The 19177-nt window shown below is 39.6% G+C and overlaps 1 protein-coding gene across 1 annotated transcript in view; it reads right to left on the bottom strand.

The window, feature by feature from the left end:
• Positions 1 to 6885: 6885 nt before the first annotated feature.
• Positions 6886 to 19177, bottom strand: part of spon1a (spondin 1a) — a 177947-nt gene continuing 165655 nt past the window's right edge. Inside the window, exons 12-16 of the mRNA XM_079373502.1 lie at positions 18712 to 18882; positions 18158 to 18325; positions 15886 to 16050; positions 14351 to 14617; positions 6886 to 9648 (exon numbers count right to left, since the gene is read on the bottom strand). Coding sequence (XP_079229628.1) covers positions 9485 to 9648; positions 14351 to 14617; positions 15886 to 16050; positions 18158 to 18325; positions 18712 to 18882 — 935 coding nt within the window. The 3' untranslated portion in view covers positions 6886 to 9484. The remainder of the gene's footprint in view (positions 9649 to 14350; positions 14618 to 15885; positions 16051 to 18157; positions 18326 to 18711; positions 18883 to 19177) is intronic.

The raw sequence follows: 19177 nt of genomic DNA, 5'->3' as shown, positions 1-19177 counted from the left end.
TATGGATAAAGCAGATCGCTAAGTTATGCCCCGCTCAGATGACAGCGTGCGTCACAGAAGCGTCACTGCCGGCAGGAGGGAGCGCCAAATTCAAATAATCTATATTCCGCTTTTCTGAGACTTTTTTTTCCGTAGACGGTCTCATTATGTTTGTAAGACCGTATTCTACAAAATCGTTTTGTTTTTTTACCACCAAGACGCTGTTTTTGAGCGTAATTTATTCCATAACGGACGCGAACAATAACTCTCTGAAGAAATGAAACGTAAACAAAGGAATATTCATCCTTATTACAACGTTATTGTTTCGCTGGACTAAAAGTGCTCGCTGGGATGTTTTTCTGTGGACCCTTACCTCTCTAACTAAACTGGGATTTCAGCAGTGGACGCGTTTGTGGCTCGTTATTACAATGATAAAGGTACGTACGGCTTTTTTACTCTGCGTGTTTGGATGTGTACTGCTTACACAAATGTAGCAAATTTGTGCCACTCATTCCTTATAAGCTTTCCATCGAAAAACAGCGATCTGTCGTCGATGCTTGAGGCTTAGACCCTCAGAATGATATATAGTTTGACAAGATTAACTTTGTCCCGTTTCATTTATTCTATTAGAAAACAATGACACATGCAAACAAAGAGCGTTCAGTGCGAGGTCGCTCTGGTGCAGGCTAACAGGTTAATAGCCTGTGATCTGGAATTACTTGCCCTACATACTCCGTCTGCCGCCGCTGCAGTAGTAGTATCTTCTCCAACACAATATCCTCCAGCACCAGCCATTGAACCAATTAAAGGTTTACTCCTTTCATCTCTCTCGAGTAGAAAGACAAACCTATGTCTTTACTGTGGAGCTGAAGGCCATCTCATGTCCGAATGCCCCGTTCGTCCACCTTGCCCAGCAGTGAGTAGTCTCACCACGAGTTACCTTTTTACAACACTTTCCTGTATCAGTGATGTCTGCCAAAAATTTCATTTCAGCAAAGGCCCTCATCGACTCAGGCTCCGCGGGAAACTTAATTTCCAGAGACTTCATCAGCTGGTTCAACATCCCGCAAATCCCTTGCCAGAAAATGAATGTGCACTCCATCCTGGGGAAACCATTCGGAAGAGGTATTATTACCCATTATACACCATCCCTTACCCTTTGCATTGGTGTAACCCATTATGAAAGGATCTCCTTGCTGGTGCTGGGTGGATCAACTGCCGATATCATCGTGGGATGCCCTTGGCTAAAGCATCATAACCCTCACCTTTCCTGGACTTCTGGTGACATGCTCTCATGGAGTGACTCTTGCTTTGAAACTTGTCTACAACTCCCTGCTCGACCCTCTTCTACTATTAAATCAGCTAAGGTGGTCCTCCAAGCCACTACTATTGAGATTCCCGAAGGACAGCACGGTATTGTGATCCTAGAAGAGTATAGGGCGTTCCAGGATATTTTTAGCAAGCAACTAGCCACCTATTTACCACCTCATAGGCCATGAGACTGTGCTATTGAACTGCTGTCTGGTGCAACCCAGACTAAGGGAAGAGTGTATCCCCTATCCATCCCTGGATCAGCGTTCTCGTCGCGCTCCCTGTCAACTCCGACCTGGTTTCTAGCCAGGATCCGAGGTTGCAATAATCCAACCAGCAGACCGAATTCTAGCATTGAATCCCGGTAACGTGCCACAGCCATCAGCAGATCCCTTTCAATCCATCAGACCGGCACTTAGAGTTCTACAACTTAACGTTGAGGGTCTGTCTGCAGCCAAACGAACACTAATCAGCACCATAGCCCACCGTCATAGCGCTGATGTCATCTGTCTGAAGGAGACACATGTAGCAGACCAGTCAGCGGTGCGCTACACCATTGGAGGATTTCACTTTATCTCGTCAACACCAGATGCCAGATTCGGCCGTGCAACATATGTTCGCTGTGATGTCGCTGATGCCTCCCCAGTCTCCTCATCACACTTCTGTGACATCGTTCAGGTTGGAGGATTCAGAGTTGCCAATGTTTACAAACCTCCCAGACAGCACTGTCCCAGTGTGCATCCAGCTCTTGTGCATACCGCAGCATACATGGGCAACTTCAATAGCCATCACCCTGAGTGGGGCTACTCAAAACCTGACGAGGATGGAGAGGCTTTGGTGGAATGGGCATCCAACAGTGATCTCACTCTGACCCATGTTGCAAAGCAACATGGTACATTCTATTCGGCAAGATGACAAAAGGAATACTCACCGGACTTGTGTTGGGTAACATCGATCGGTCACCACCCCCAGTCAGCTAGCCAGACGGTTTTGGGAGACTTCCCTTATAGTTAGCACAAACCATTGCTCATCCACATAGGACTCCAACTGCCGATTATCTACGGCTCATTCAAGAAGCACTGGAACTTCCGTAAAGCCGACTGGGGCTTGTTCATTAGCAAGCTGGAAAGAAGTGTTGTAACCATTCCTTCCCGCTGCATCCCAATCGAGGAGGCTTGCCAATGCTTCCAAGGAGCAATTTTCAGTGCTGCTACTACTGCCACCCCCGGTGGCTGTAGGCCAGTCTACACACCGTGCTTGGATGTTGAATGCCAAGCGCTCCTTGAGGTGTACGAAGGGTCTGGAAACCTCGACATTGCTGACCACCTAATTGAATCCCTGGATGCTGCTAGACGAAGCCGATGGGAAGAATCAGTGGAAAAACTCAACTTCACCCACTCCAGTCGGAAGACAGTCCAGACCAGCTGTCAATCCAAACGCTGTTGCCAGCCACCTTCTCCAGGTGGCAAAAGCTCCATGGTCGAAATAGCACCGACAAAAAGTGCGCAACGAGTGGCGGCAGTATTTTCGCTTAAAGACAGCCGGACTAGAGGGTGACTGCCCTGAGGAATTCACAGAGTTAGAACTGGATGCGGTGATCCGTGCAGTGAAGGACGGCTCTGCCGCAGGATATGATAACATCCTGCCAGAATTTCTTAAACATCTTGGACCCAAGGCTAAAGCATGGCTCGCTTCGTTCTACACGCGGATAATTTGAGAAAAAAAGATGCCACCAGCCTGGCGTCAGGCAAAAGTCATCGCCATCCCGAAACCTGGCAAGGACTTAAATCTTGCGGCCAGCTACCGCCCAATATCTTTGCTATCCGTGTGTTTCAAGCTACTCGAACGCTTGATCCTTTACCGAATCAGCCCAGTCTTGAAGAAAACCATCATAGATGAGCAGGCAGGGTTCAGACAAGGACGTAGCACTCGTGACCAAGTTCTTGCCCTGACAACATAGTACATTGAAAACGGATTCCAGCAAAATCAATAAACTGGGAATGTCTTCCTTGACCTTACTGCGGCTTATGACACGGTCTGGCATGCTGGTCTCCTGTTGAAACTATCTAAAATTTTACCGCGTTGGGGAGTAGAGGCCATACAACTCTTCCTGCATGACAGACGTTTTCGAGTACACATGGCAGACAAAAGTAGCTCTTGGAGAAAACAAGCAAACGGACTCCCGCAGGGGTCTGTCCTGTCTCCAAGTCTCTTCAACATCTATATTAATGATCTTCCAGCAACACAGTCCCGCAAATTCATCTACGCCGATGACATCTGCATTGGGACCCAACATCGGACATTTGACGAGGTTGAGAAGGTACTGAACATGAACATAGATTTGATGGTGGACTTCCTTAGTAGGTGGTGACTCCAACCCAGTGCAACTAAGACTGTATCTAGTATTTTCCACCTCCACAATGCACAAGCCAAACAGGAGCTCAATATCTTCCTCAAGGGCCAGCGGATTGAACATGACCCAAATCCAATGTACCTCGGTGTTACCCTGGACCGATCATTAACATATCATGATCATCTGAAGAAGACAGCAGCCAAAGTCAGCTCTCAAAATAATCTACTCAGTAAACTGGCCGGCACAAGTTGGGGTGCAAGGGCCCAGACATTCAAGACCACTGTACTTGCTCTGTGTTACACAGCGGCAGAGTACTGTGCACCAGTCGGGTCTAGATCGTCCCACACCCAGCTAGTAGATGTTCAGTTAAATACGTCTATGCGCATAATCACTAGAACCCTACGATCTACTCCTCTACCATGGCTGCCAGTTCTCCGTAACATACCATTACCACATCTCCGACGACAGGAGGCCACTGCCAAGCTGCTGACTAAAGTCTATGCGAATGACAAGTTGCCACTCAACTTAGACATCACACTGCATCCAGCAGTCCGCCTGTCATCGAGAAAACCTGTCTGGCTGGACTCGCCGCCAGAGGATATGACAGCCAATTCGGCATGGAGTGATGAGTGGGCAGCAACTGATGTTGTGAACCACTCCCTCATAGCTGAGCCATCGGTCTATCCTCCTGGCTTCGACCTTCCTCGATGACACTGGTCAATGCTGAACCGATTCCGGACGGGACAAGGTCGATGTGCAGTCAACCTTGTCCAGTGGGGCCAAGCCACTGCAGCTGTGGGGAACCAGAAACCATGCAGCACATTGTCAACGAGTGTCCGCTGACTCATTTCAACGACGAACTCAAGGCTCTCCACCTGGCTGAACAAGATGCTGTTCTGTGGCTGGGCACGCAATGCAAACGCTAAGAAGAAGAAGAAGATCCCTGTACAGAAGGCCTTCGAGTAGTATGTAGAAGAGGCTCTTCACCAGGATAACATCCACCATTCTACATCCCCTGCCACTTCCAGTTTTTTCTTTGCCAAGAAAGATGGAGGCTTGAGGCCGAGTATTGATTATCCAGCCCTCAACAAGCAGACGGTATTGTACAAATATCCCCTTCCTATGGTACCAGCAGTACTCGAGATGTTGAGAGGTGCTTCCATTTTCACCAAGTTGGACCTGCGCAGCGTGTACAACCTAGTAGTCTGTTTTAGTCAAACAATGGTGAACATTTAGATACAGAAGAACTCTGTCTGTTGAATATTAAAAACAAACAAAAAATCTGGATCTTCATGTCTGCCATGCAAATCAACTGTTCCTGCTCATCTCCAGACTGGATTTCTTCTCTCCGCTTTCCCTGATTGCAGATTCAATTATTCGATCTGTCAGCATTAATATTTTTATCCTTAGATTGTTTTTTTTTTGGGGGGGGGAGTCAAACTGTAACACCGTGTGTCTCAGTATATTTTCCATGTAATTGTCCTAACCGCATGCGACAGCGACACGTGACAATAAGTGACACAGAATTCTATTTTCGAAATAGTTTCTGCAACGTCGCGGCAGGAACAACATACAAAATATGACAGTGATAATCTCTGGTAATGATTATGTGCTTTATTCAATATTAAAAGTGACTAATGTGAGTTTGAATATTATTTTGCGTGAGGTTTATAGCCATAGTGAAAACAACAATATATATTTTACCTCAGATCTTGAAAATAAATTAAAGCAACCTTACGTTAAAATTGTGAACTCACTGCGAACCAACATCCATAACAAAGATGGTATCAGTCACTCACTCAAAACTGTTCAGTCCATTTGAATCATCTATTTTCCGTGTCCGCTTTTCTTTACTTCATGCTTGCCATGTTTTTGCAGTCACATAGTATCTACACTGGACGCGAGAAAGCATTGCAGATCATTTGAACTTTGTGTCAGTATGTCATAAATAGAATGTGGCAGCAGTTTCCTGTCTGGGATTTGTCGTGTCATGCTGCGCTGCATCCAGTGTAGACAGCATCATTGATTATAATAAGTTCTATAGTTTTTTTGTTGCGTCACGCCAGACCGCTCGCGTCCGGTGTAGACACGATGTAAGTGTATGTCGGTTTCTGATGCTGCGTTTGAATTGTCATGCCACATAACTTTGAAATTAGCACGTCCCAAACATTTTTCTCTCGCGGGCCGCCTACTGAGGAACCCTGGCCTGAACCCTTTTCAAGCCAGATGGGCATTATTCATCACCTGGTTTCATTTCACAGTGACTTATTGCCCAGGAAAAAAAGAATCAAAAGGCCGACGCACTTTCCCGTATCCATGCCCCTGACCAATCCACTCATCCACCGGAACCCATTCTCCCTCCAGCCATTGTCGTCAGTCCCATCCAATGGGCTCTTAATGATCAAATCGCCGGGGCAACTCTCACTGAACCGGCTCCGTCGGGAGTTCCTGAAGAACTAATCTATATCCCATCGGCTCTATGACTGTCCCTCATCGGTACACTCTTCCTTAGGGTCAGGACATCCAGGCAGGCAACAAACCCTTTCATTCACTTACTAGTGGGAATTAATTGGCTACTCTGTGCTTTCAGTGACAGTGAGGATTTATCAGGAAAGGTGATATTTTAATAATTTGATTGGGCTAGTATAGTGACAACATAAAAGCCAGTTATTTAATTTTTGAAACAAGATATACTTTTTTATATATATTGGGATTTACACATTAAACTACTACATAGCTGTCATTTCATTTTGAAAGGATTTAGGATCTTGCAATGGGATCCTCATTTCTTCTTTCATAGAACAATTATGGGCATTTTTTTTTTTTAGTTTTTTTTTTAGTTTTCAAAACTTTACCTTGCACTTTTCAAACACAACTTGTTGTGACAACTTTGTTAAGAGAAGAGGTCACAAGCAAAAATAGTTGTATTTACGTCAAACTGCTTTTCAGAGACGCCGACAGCACCAAGACTTCAAAGGATTAAGTCCAACCCAGAGATGGGTGTTTTCTCGACAGGTAAGGTACACTGAAGGCTAATTGTTATGTCAAACTTTTATTTATTTATTTAAAAACTATTTTCTTCAATGTGTCAAAAAAGCATATGCAACTGTGTAGAGAACAACAAAGGGCCCAAGGCCAAGCCTTGTGGCACAACGAATGTATTATTTAGATCCATTTGTACTGTTATAATCTGTGGAGTTATATGATGACACCTTTTGCACAAATAATCAGAAAATGAATTTGGCACTTTGTTACATTTCCTTTTATTGTAAAGGTGAAATATTCAAAAAGTATGAATCATGTCAGAGGAGCAACAAGGAAGAGAGACAACTACAAAACATCTACGCAAGACTTTGGTAAGAATAATTCCTTATAAAAAAGGGCATTATCAGAAGGGTTGATAAAACCAAAGCAAATCAAAATCCAACAAATTAACACATTTCGGGTAAACACTGTCTACATGTCTTACAGTGGTGAACAAAATCATAACAGATCAGTGGATCCTAGACAGCATTCATTTCATACATGAGACATAGATGAATCAGTTAAGAGGAGAACAACTGCACACTCACTTAAGCATGTTTATTAACCAACATTACGGCTAGTAGCCTTTTTCAAGCCTTAAAAACATACACACCAAAAAATCATCACAGGAGACAACAGTTCCATTACTTATTTGAACTGGCTTATGGCCATTATCTTTACTCAAGAATAATATATTTTCCCACAACTATTTTACAGTAATCTTGTAAAAGTACATAAAGCTCGTTTGCAAACAAGGCAATACTTCTGGGCAAACAACATATTAAAATCAAACATCAAACATATTACCAGCTCTAGGGCCTGATTTACAAAAGACAAAATATACGGGCAAAGTACGGCAGTATAAGTGACTAGGTCATGAGTTTTTGTCCAGTGTCTTGACTTAACTGCAGATGTTACCTGTACATCATATAGACTTTAAGTAAATCAATCTTGAATTGTGAATGGCGTTCCCTTCTCTTGTAGTGCACAAATGTTATGCAGGAAGGAAGTTTGCTATGAAATCCAAAGATCTGTTTCTGACAACTCATGTTAATGTTTTTCTCCTCTTTATTTGAAAGTAATATTTAGTGTTGCGGTGTTCCCCCAAAACATCAGTGAACAGTGAAAACATACTTAAAATGTATGATTGTTATTGCGCGCGCACACACACACACACACACACACACAAACACACAAACCTTTGTACAAGCACATTTTTCAACATGTCTGTCAGGATTTAAATTATCAAACATTTTCAAAAGTTTGCTCTGCTACTTGTGTGTACTTGTACTTGTGTGGCATTTGTTTTCAGATGCCATTTGGTTTGAATTTGTTTCTTCCAGTGCAATGAAAAATCATACATTTCAAGTGTGACTTTGGATGTCAAAACACTTTTTGGGCCACTGTAAGCTAAATGAAGTAAAAAGTCGAATTTATTTAGGATGTCAAAGCAGAATAGCCCTCTTTAGATGCAAGTAAACAATTTTGCAAGAAATTGTGCCTTATATCAACATGATCTCATGAGTATTTTTACTTTACGTACTGTAAAGTGTGGTTCTACCATTTGCATGGTACCATTACAATAGTATAAAGTTGGCTCATTAAAAAAAAAAAAAGAAAACACTTTAAAACTAAATTGATTATATGCATTTGAACGAAATATGCGTACCTTGACAGAGTATATTGGAATAAGATTTTCATTGAGAAGCAGAGAAACACATTACTTTGGTGCTGCCTTTTTGATGTTTTAACAATAAACATACAGTATTATGGTGCTTACACTTATCGGTCTGTTATATTTATGTTTATGTTTGGGGTAGGTCAAGGGATCTAAACCATATCTATGAAATGGTAAAAATGTAACTATACAAATATAGTTATGATAAAAGATTTGAAAATATGTCACGCTCCTGTAGGTGTAAATATGTAATAGTGTTTACCGTTTAGATGTTGTCAGTATGCCCATATTGTATGTTTCAGCGTCTATTAAAATGTACAAACGTAGGATTTTCGTTAGTTTTTGTATATTTTGTTACATAACATTACCTAAAATGTTACATACTAATACCTAGTTCAGAAAATGTTATGCACTTAGAGGCTTTTGTATCTCTTCATATAAAACAGCAATAAGACTCCAAAACCCTGTATATTTATGGCCACAGCATTTCAGATGTCCTGAATGAATGGTTTGCATGCATCTAAATGTAGCTCTTCTGATAATTTTGATTATAGGGGAAAAGTTAACATGGGTACCTGTCAGTGTTTCCTCTGACCTGTACATGTGATAGCAAGGGAAAACAAATAAATTGCTCGCATCACATGATGTCTTTAAACCTCTCACACTTATGACCATGATTTCAAAAGTAATTTATTTTCGAAGTATGCTGTTTTTTGTATGTGTGAGTGTTTGGGTCACAGAGTATAAAAGGAGAAATTTGTTTTGCATTTCATGTCGGAACACATTAATCTTTAATACGCCATGGTCCTGCTTGTGAAAAATCAATCTTCAAAAGAACTCCCCTCTTCAAAGCTTCATAAAGGACTGTTACTCTCAAATGCTAATGCATATTAATACATCTGAATTTGTACAGTACATTGCAACTCTGAGCCCCCTCCCTCTTGGTTTCCCATTCCTTTATAGTCTAGACAATGCCTGGGTCACTATAAATTCTAGAAAATAAAAGCAAAAATAACAGACTACCTGTTGCAGCTTTCCAATCCCAAACAGAGTGCATTAAATATACTGCAAGACAGTGTGTCACAGTCTGTTCATAATCTAGATTGGGTCCCATCACACAAGCCCATTCAAGTACAGCCCTAGCAGGGATGGACATTGCAGGCCCGTATCTCCTTTCGGTCTTTACAGCTAGTTAGTTGTGCATTCTTGTATCTCTTCTTGGCAGTCATTAAACGCTCCTGGATTCCCCCACCACACAGCTTGGTACAGTCAGTCCATGCTGACCACGACTTCATTTTGCATCCTGTAGGAAGAAAAATAGACCAGATACAACTGTTAATGATCAATTAATCATCTACCTTTTTATTTAGAGACCCTGTCTGTAGTGGTTATGATGTTATGAATTAGTAAGGGAGAGTTTCTGTATCATCTGTAGTGGCAATGTTATAAAACAGAATTATAGCATCTGCAGTGGTGATGTTGATGCCGATTTGCCATCGGAAAGAGTGTTGGCATCTGTAGTCCTGTGATGCTATGATGCATGATTACAGATTTAAAGGCATGTTGTATTGATATGTGTAATTAAATGCTATGACTCTGATGGACTAAAAAAGGATCTAGCTATGATGTTGATGTACTAAAAAAGCCCCAGTATCCACAGTATCAGTAGTATTGTTGTTATAATGCTAATTTATTAAAATACATTGCCAGTGTCCTCAGTGGTAATGTTACAATGCTTAGGCTATTTGACATATGTATAAGTGTTAACATGATACTGATTTTCTAAGGTCAGTATCTCTAGAGGTGATGTGATGATGCAGAATTACTAATGGTAAATGTCAGCAGTAGAGCCTGGCCTGACGGGCCCTGACTTATTTACGCCCCTAGGGGCCGGTCTCCGGGCCAATATTCACGTCATAGCTCAGACCCGAGCTGGGCATCGGGCCTGTTTTATGCTTCTCCTTATTTTTATATTAGACATCCATCAATTATGTTGGAAACAACACGAGACCGTGCTACCACGAGTGGTCAGTGTTTAGTGTCCCACCAGCAGCAGCAGCGGTGAGCGTGCCTTCAGCCCAGCTGTAAGAGTTCCATTTTCAAGCACACGCAATAGGCTAAAGCTTGCTGCAAAGCCCCAGCAAGAGTAATTACCATGTTTGTGTCGGGGGGAAATAGTAAATAGATATTTGATTTATTTATTAATAATCTAGTGTTTTCTGAGTCAGTGTCGCAAAAATTAAGTTGACGATCCTGACTTGCCATCTCCTCATTGGACACGCCTTTAGAGAGAAATGCATCTTTACGGATTACATAATGAAAGAGTTTGTGTTTATATAGCGCACATTTATCTAGGTTAAATCAAGCGTAGCATTAGTTCTGGCAGGTCACGTTAGTCAAGCTCGCATCAGCTGACTCTTTGCTGATCCCCATCTACCTGTAGGAATATGACACCCATCTAAGCATCCATATATAACCCTTGTGCACCCTTAAAGACATTTTTGTCCATTTTAGTTTTTTTTTTTTTTATATAATTTTGCCTGTGTTAATGCTAACTGCATAAATTTTGGCTCAGGTGTGTATTTTTATTGGCATTTTAATATTCCACCCTCATTTCCTTTAATAAATCTATTTTATACTAGGTACAAAAAAGTTAAACACTCGGCACCGTTTGGACAAAAATGTCCCCATTGAAACCTATTAAAGCTGCTATTTTTAATCGCAGTGCCATTTAACTGTAAAATGATGCAATTTTTGTTAATAGGCTTTCATTCTATTGGCAAGGCTTAAATTACATTTTTTTTTTTAAATTTTACCAGATGGTGCCATTTTTTCAGGTTTGGTCTATAAAGAGTCTATAAAGCAAATACTCACTTTATGGCCACCTGTTTTCTGCTTCTGCATATTATAGAGCCAATTTGATAAACAATGCAGCTATAATTGTGTGGCTGTGTTGGTATAGATTTCAGAGTGTGGTTTGTATGTGTGCCATAAATAAAATTGTGTGTGTGCTTGTAAAAATTGAGAGAGAGAAACTCTACTGCAAATCACAAATCCAACCACTGTGTGCACCAGCAGAGTTTTGCTGGCATCTAATGGGGAAAATCTGGTACTGCGCCCAAACAAAATTTAACTGAAAGCTAATTTTTTGAGATATCAACCTCAAATTTGGAATGCAACTTTAGATTTATGGCTTTGATTTTCTAACAGGTTTAGGGTTAAAAATGTTTCATATATAAAATATTCATAAAATAAAGTATTAAATATTGTGCATAAATCATTTTCATAAACTTAAACCTGTATAACTTTTTTTTGGTTTCACTTTTTAAACTTTTTTTTACTTCAGCTCAATAGCTAATTACCCTCCTCCATCCCTAACTCCTCCTCTGTCAGTCAGGATTCAGCCTTCTGATTCTCCTTTGAATTAGACTAATTCTAAAATGTATACATAAAATTACTGAACTTTAACGAGATCTGTAATACATTTGTTGGTTCTGTTCTGTTTACTCTGGGGGGTTATCTCTAATCTGCATGGATGCGCAGGGAGTTCTTGCCCAGAACAGAACCATACAGCCAATACAAACTGTATGCTACTTGCCAATCATCTTTGACGATAGTGGTCCTGACAGAAATGTTTAAACTAACATTGTGATATACGCTTGAAGTGTTTTATATCTATAGATTTTATTTTAGGCAAGTTGTGATTATTTGAGAAAGCTAAATTGACCAATTATAGGCTATGATCAGCTTACTGTCTGTCGCTGGCTGCTTGGTCGTTACTTAAAAAAAACAAAAACTTACATTTAACGAATAAAAAATGCTCCAAACATTATTTTTTTCTAAAATAACTTAAAAAAAATAAATTGTTCCTCATCTTGATTTGTTTGGGACGTGTCCTGCTTTATATTTTCCCATTACTCAATGTTTCTGCATCACTTAATGTGTAAATATCATAAAGCTGTCTGCACCACTAATAGTCGTGAAAATATCCCGCGATATAAATGGTAAAGCAATAGTTAGGGCCCAATGAAACTAGTGTCTGTGAATATTAAACCACAAGGAAATTATGACAGAAAAATACTACTATTGTACAGTCGAACGTATTTCTCAAAGTATCAAAGTAATAATATAATAATACGATTTATTAAAACATTATTTTTAAGGAATATCACACAATTGTCCTCCTAATTTAAATAGAAGACTTTGTTTGCCAAAACATAAAAAAAGAAAAAAACATACATAATTTTATATTACATTTTACAAGACTAATTAAATACTAAAAGTTTTATGCATTTATTTAATTACCACCATTTTTATAATAAGTTGCATCAAATCATAAACCACAGAATCAAGGCACTATTATTGTTCAAATATTAACACATTGTTCAGGTTTTATTCATTTAAATTGATTAGACATACTTTTTTTATTTTATTATTAATCCAGAAACACAAATTTAATGAATTTGCTGGAGGAAAACAACAAAAACAAAAATCATAGTTAAGTAAATCTTGGGCCACTCAAAAGGTTTAATCCATTAAGTCACTAGTAAATGGAATACTTCACCTTTAAAAAGGAGAACTGTGTATAGTGTTTGAATATCACTAGAACTTTAATCGTTTGCCTTTGTAATTTTAACCTAGGGACAGGAGGTCAATAACTTAGTCTGGGTTCCCATGAATTCAATACTGGGCAATTAGAAATATTATCAGTCTACCATTACATACAAAACTGAAATATTTTAATAGCTGAAACAGTAGTATAAGCTGTTTTGCCAGAAAGGAGAAAAAAAGACAGGTTGGACTCAGGTCAGTAATTCTGATAAGCTGTCGGACAAAGGCTGGGCTAGGTCCTGAGCGTCACAGGCCAGGACAGGGCTTGGGCCTATATTTGAGGCCCATGCATGGCTCTAGTCAGCAGCAATTTTATGCTGGCTTGCTAACAAAAAAAAAACAAACAAAAAAAAAAAAACATTGACATGTAATGGTGTTTTTTTTTTAAGGGAAATTTCAGCCAAGAATTAAAATGTTGTCATCATTTAACCCTCATGCCATCCCAGAATTATACGATGTTAATAAAATGAAGGACATTTATTGTTTTACATACAATTTATCAAATCTGTCCTTTCCTTTTATATTGTGGAAAAATATTTTTCATAATTATGTTCTTAAGAGAGTCCAAGTTATTCCTTGTACTGTTGACTGTTGAGATTCATGCTGTTTTAGAGTGCATGTAAGCAGCCACAAAAAAATATTTGTTTGTGGCTGTGGTCATTAAGTCATGGAATTGTTCTGGCCTGGAGAAAAGACTGTACTTAGTGTATAAATGTATGAATGTACTAAGAATATACTTATTTTTCTAAAAATCTCTGTTTGTTTTCCACAGAAGACAGACTGACTCAGACTCAGCTTTGATGTCCTGTTTAGGAAAACTACGATTGCAGAAAGATGCCAGAACACTAACCATGTCCATGTACTTATCAAATAACTATAACATACATACAATCATAAAAATTATAAACAATAAAATGTTCACAAACACACATAAAAATAAAAGTAAAAAGCACTATGTGTGAGCTCTAATAACATTAATATGGACTCACATAGATTATTACAAATATTTTAAAATGTAAATTGTTTCACAACATGCTGACGTTCACAGCATGCTGACAGTTGGAAGTGATTATTGGTTAAGTTAAAAAGTTAAAAGTATTAGCCTATTTTCTCATGCACGTGCATAGTTTTGCTTAAAAAGACATTTATTTATCAACTGTGATCATATATATTACTGTTGTGTTCATTTTGAATGTTTTTAAAGCAACAATTTTAAGGCAGTTGCAATATATGGACTCACAGACAGATTATTTTTCTAAAAATCCATGTTTATGTTCCGTATGCACAGAAGAAAGAAAGCCATATACATCTGGGATGGCATGAGTAAGTAAATAATGAGATCATATTAATTTTTGGGTGGATTATTCCTTTAACAGTGACGCTTGCATGTTCACCTGCGAGCTCATCGGCACTCTCCTCCCTTGCCTGTTTATTCCTCCTCTTCTTACGGTCTTCCTTGCGCCTCTTTCTCTCGTCACTGTTTATGCCTCCTTGATTACACTTCTTGATCTTGCATGTTTTTCTCTGTGTGGTCTCAGGGCACGGATCCCCACCAAACTGAGGCTCCAGAGTTATCATGCGAGTGCGGATCAAGTGACCCTTCCCACATGATTTACTGCACTCTGACCACTCGGACCACGCTGACATCACACACTCCATTGCTAGAGAGAAAGACATCAAAAGAGACTATATTCAAACTGACAGCATATATCAGGGAAAATTGTATTATTTAAGAGAGGATGTTTATTATTTAGCTTTTTTTTTCTATATTGTGATTATTAGGTGCTCCTGGTTCATGTCACAGCTGTCTATCTTTCCAATGTATATCTGATAAAACATTTAAATCATGACAACTCTCTGAATAGTTTTATATGTTAATGTATTTGGTCTTGGAGTACTAGATCTGCTAGGTACGCTGCTGCAGAGCAAGTATGGACTTGCGACCACCAGTAGATACACAGACACACTACTGTGAGCATGTAAAATGTGCTGCTGCTGCTGCATGGATAGACATACATAAATCTAATAGTAGATCTAGACAGGTGGATCTGGGGAGGAGGAGGATTTCAGAGAAATTCTAATAGTGCTTTGCAGGACCAGTTTACAGTGAATACTGAACCAGATTATTTAAATGTTGAGCAAGCAATCTCATTGGCTTCAGACCATTCAGCTTCTGTCATGTAGTAAACAATATGATTGCTAGCAAATTGCATATAAAGAACGTATATGCCTGTGCCATCCATATTTCATGACTCAACTAGAAATGTAACCTTAATTAAAAATAACATGAACATATAAATTAATTAAATTAAATATACAGTATGTCAAGACAAGTATGGAAATAATGTGTCTAAAATACATTTAAAAAAAAAAAACGCCACAAGAGGTATCAATTTCACAAAATAAATAAAGGCTTCATTATCTCATTGAAATGTACAGTACTAAATAAGTAAAATAATTGTATGTTTGAATAGCAATATAGTAATGTAATACGTGTTTGCATATAATAAGTGTTATTCATTGCAATGAGAAATCTTCAGTCGTGTTCCTGGAGATACACACTTGAGATGTCCCAACTTGCATATTACCTGCACTAAATAGTATCAGAGATTAGAATTAGAGTGTCCCAAATCACAGCAAGTTGAAATGAGTCTCCTACAGTTACCCAGATGGTCTGATATTTCAAATGGTGGGGTTGGCCAATAACTTGTTATCACAGTGTATCACTTTTTTTAATGATGGATGATGGACGGCCAGAGAGGTCAGACTTTAACTCTACTTCTGCTGGACCCACTCTCACAATTACGACTGATTAACACACATGCACAAACACAGACACATACTGTGTATCTGTTATGTGTGAGAGCTGTTAACTGTTATGTTTGTGTGTGTGGGGATGTGTAATAGAGAAAAAGCCTGTGTAACTCACGACACTCAGGCAGCATGCATTTCTCCATCTGTTCCAGCTCCTCGTAGCATTCTCCCAACTCTGCAGGTGATTTGAGCATACGCTGACGCATCCGTGTGCCTTTACCGCACGTAACACTGCAATCGCTCCAGTCCGACCACGGGGACAGTAAACATGGGATTGTATCTATACACACAAAAAACTCAACATCATAACACTGAGAACTGCAGGCATCTGGGTGTTTATTCTGTATAAATATGCTAATGTGGGATTGTTTGTGAGAAAATGTTAACGTAGACTTTTTTTTCCTGTGTAAATATGATAATGTTGGTATGCATGCAAATTTGTGTGTGGACAATGTAATGTGAGTGTATGTGTGTGTATTTTATAATTAATATTCACTTATTATTTATTATATGTTATGTGTATTAATAGGTTAATATGGGTGTGATAATGTTTGTGAGTTATGGATTTTAATATGTTAAAGTGGGGTAATGTGTTCACTACTTGCGTTCTGGGTATGCTTATGAATATGTGAATGTGAATATGTAATTGTGGAGATGTTAATGTGACCCAAAAATTCACAGATATTTACTGTGTGGGAATCTGTTAATGGGCATGTTTGTGGATACGGTAAATTTAGCATACATGGATGTGCATACAGGTCCTTTTCAAAAAATGAGCATATTGTGATAAAGTTCATTATTTTCTGTAATGTATTGATAAACATTAGACTTTCATATATTTTAGATTCATTACAACACAACTGAAGTAGTTCAAGCCTTTTATTGTTTTAATATTGATGATTTTGGCATACAGCTCATGAAAACCCAAAATTCCTATCTCAAAAAATTAGCATATCATGAAAAGGTTCTCTAAACGATCTATTAACCTAATAATCTGAATCAACTAATTAACTCTAAACACCTGCAAAAGATTCCTGAGACTTTTAAAAACTCCCAGCCTGGTTCATTACTCAAAACCGCAATCATGGGTAAGACTGCCGACCTGACTGCTGTCCAGAAGGCCATCATTGACACCCTCAAGCAAGAGGGTAAGACACAGAAAGAAATTTCTGAACGAATAGGCTGTTCCCAGAGTGCTGTATCAAGGCACCTCAGTGGGAAGTCTGTGGGAAGGAAAAAGTGTGGCAGAAAACGCAGCACAACGAGAAGAGGTGACCGGACCCTGAGGAAGATTGTGGAGAAGGACCGATTCCAGACCTTGGGGGACCTGCGGAAGCAGTGGACTGAGTCTGGAGTAGAAACATCCAGAGCCACCGTGTACAGGCGTGTGCAGGAAATGGGCTACAGGTGCCGCATTCCCCAGGTCAAGCCACTTTTGAACCAGAAACAGCGGCAGAAGCGCCTGACCTGGGCTACAGAGAAGCAGCACTGGACTGTTGCTCAGTGGTCCAAAGTACTTTTTTCAGATGAAAGCAAATTTTGCATGTCATTCGGAAATCAAGGTGCCAGAGTCTGGAGGAAGACTGGGGAGAGGGAAATGCCAAAATGCCTGAAGTCCAGTGTCAAGTACCCACAGTCAGTGATGCTGGTGTTGGTCCACTGTGTTTTATCAAGGGCAGGGTCAATGCAGCTAGCTACCAGGAGATTTTGGAGCACTTCATGCTTCCTTCTGCTGAAAAGCTTTATGGAGATGAAGATTTCATTTTTCAGCACGACCTGGCACCTGCTCACAGTGCCAAAACCACTGGTAAATGGTTTACTGACCATGGTATTACTGTGCTCAATTGGCCTGCCAACTCTCCTGACCTGAACCCCATAGAGAATCTGTGGGATATTGTGAAGAGAAAGTTGAGAGACGCAAGACCCAACACTCTGGATGAGCTTAAGGCCGCTATCGAAGCATCCTGGGCCTCCATAACACCTCAGCAGTGCCACAGGCTGATTGCCTCCATGCCACGCCGCATCGAAGCAGTCATTTCTGCAAAAGGATTCCCGACCAAGTATTGAGTGCATAACTGAACATAATTATTTGAAGGTTGACTTTTTTTTTTTGTATTAAAAACACTTTTCTTTTATTGGTCGGATGAAATATGCTAATTTTTTGAGATAGGAATTTTGGGTTTTCATGAGCTGTATGCCAAAATCATCAATATTAAAACAATAAAAGGCTTGAACTACTTCAGTTGTGTTGTAATGAATCTGAAATATATGAAAGTCTAATGTTTATCAGTACATTACAGAAAATAATGAACTTTATCACAATATGCTAATTTTTTGAAAAGGACCTGTATATTAATGTGGGTATGCATGTGAGTGTTTGCACTTACGGCATTCTGGCATCATACACTTCTCCACTTCCACCACCTCAGCCCCACAAATGGAGCCATCAGACGGGGGCATTTTCACCATTCTCTCCCGTCTTTTCATGCCAAGCCCACAGGTGGCGCTGCATGCATCCCATTCTCCCCATTCAGTAACCAAGCAACTGCTTGGAGCTACAATAGCAGAAATATACAGTACACATGATTGGAGCACAGAGTTCTGTTCGAAGATCATCTGTGTCAAAAAACAACTTTTTATTAAAATATAAAGTAAGGATTTGACTGGCTAGTTTTTTAAAATTTATTTTTTATTGAAGTTACATAAACAATACATAAAAAAAACATTTAGATGAATGAGGATGTTAGCAGGAAACCCAGTACAGTATATTATGTACAGGAACTTTAGGTACAGGAACATTATATCTACATTTCCTTCCTGCACAATTGGCAACTGCCAAAAAATGTATTAAATTTTGATGAATCAATAAAATTACAACTGTAAACATATGTTATATTTAAATGAATTTGGTTTGTTATGAGTCCAGGTAAATAATACTCACAGCAGTCCTTATTGACAGTGCATGGCTCTATCTCTTCAGTGGGATGAGTGCAAGCAAAGCCATCATCAGGAAACTGTTTTACATAGCGCTCCCTAGAACGCACACCTGCGCCACATGACATACTGCATGGTGACCATGTGATCCATTCCGACATCATGCACGTGGAAGCATCTGTAAAAGTCAAAGTTCACTTTGTTATTCATGTCCTTGTTCAAAAGGCTTTTAATGTTCAACCACCAGCCCTGCTAGAAAATGCAGATACAATACAGATACAATTAGCTTAAGTTGATAGATGTTTTGGAACAATGGTTCCCAACCATGTTACTGAGGGGGCTCCAGGAACATGGTAGCTGGTTTCCAGGCCCTAGCAAATATATCTTGGTCAAAGGGCACTACTAGAACAATTACAAAATAATAGTGTGCAAAACATCTTTTTGAACATAGCTGATCCAAGCTGGTTTAGGCA

Source organism: Barbus barbus (assembly GCF_936440315.1).
Source record: "Barbus barbus genome assembly, chromosome: 23".
Classification (NCBI taxonomy): Eukaryota; Metazoa; Chordata; class Actinopteri; order Cypriniformes; family Cyprinidae; genus Barbus; species Barbus barbus.
The sequence above is the reverse complement of the archived record's forward strand: the minus strand, read 5'-3'. Positions and strand labels throughout refer to the sequence as shown.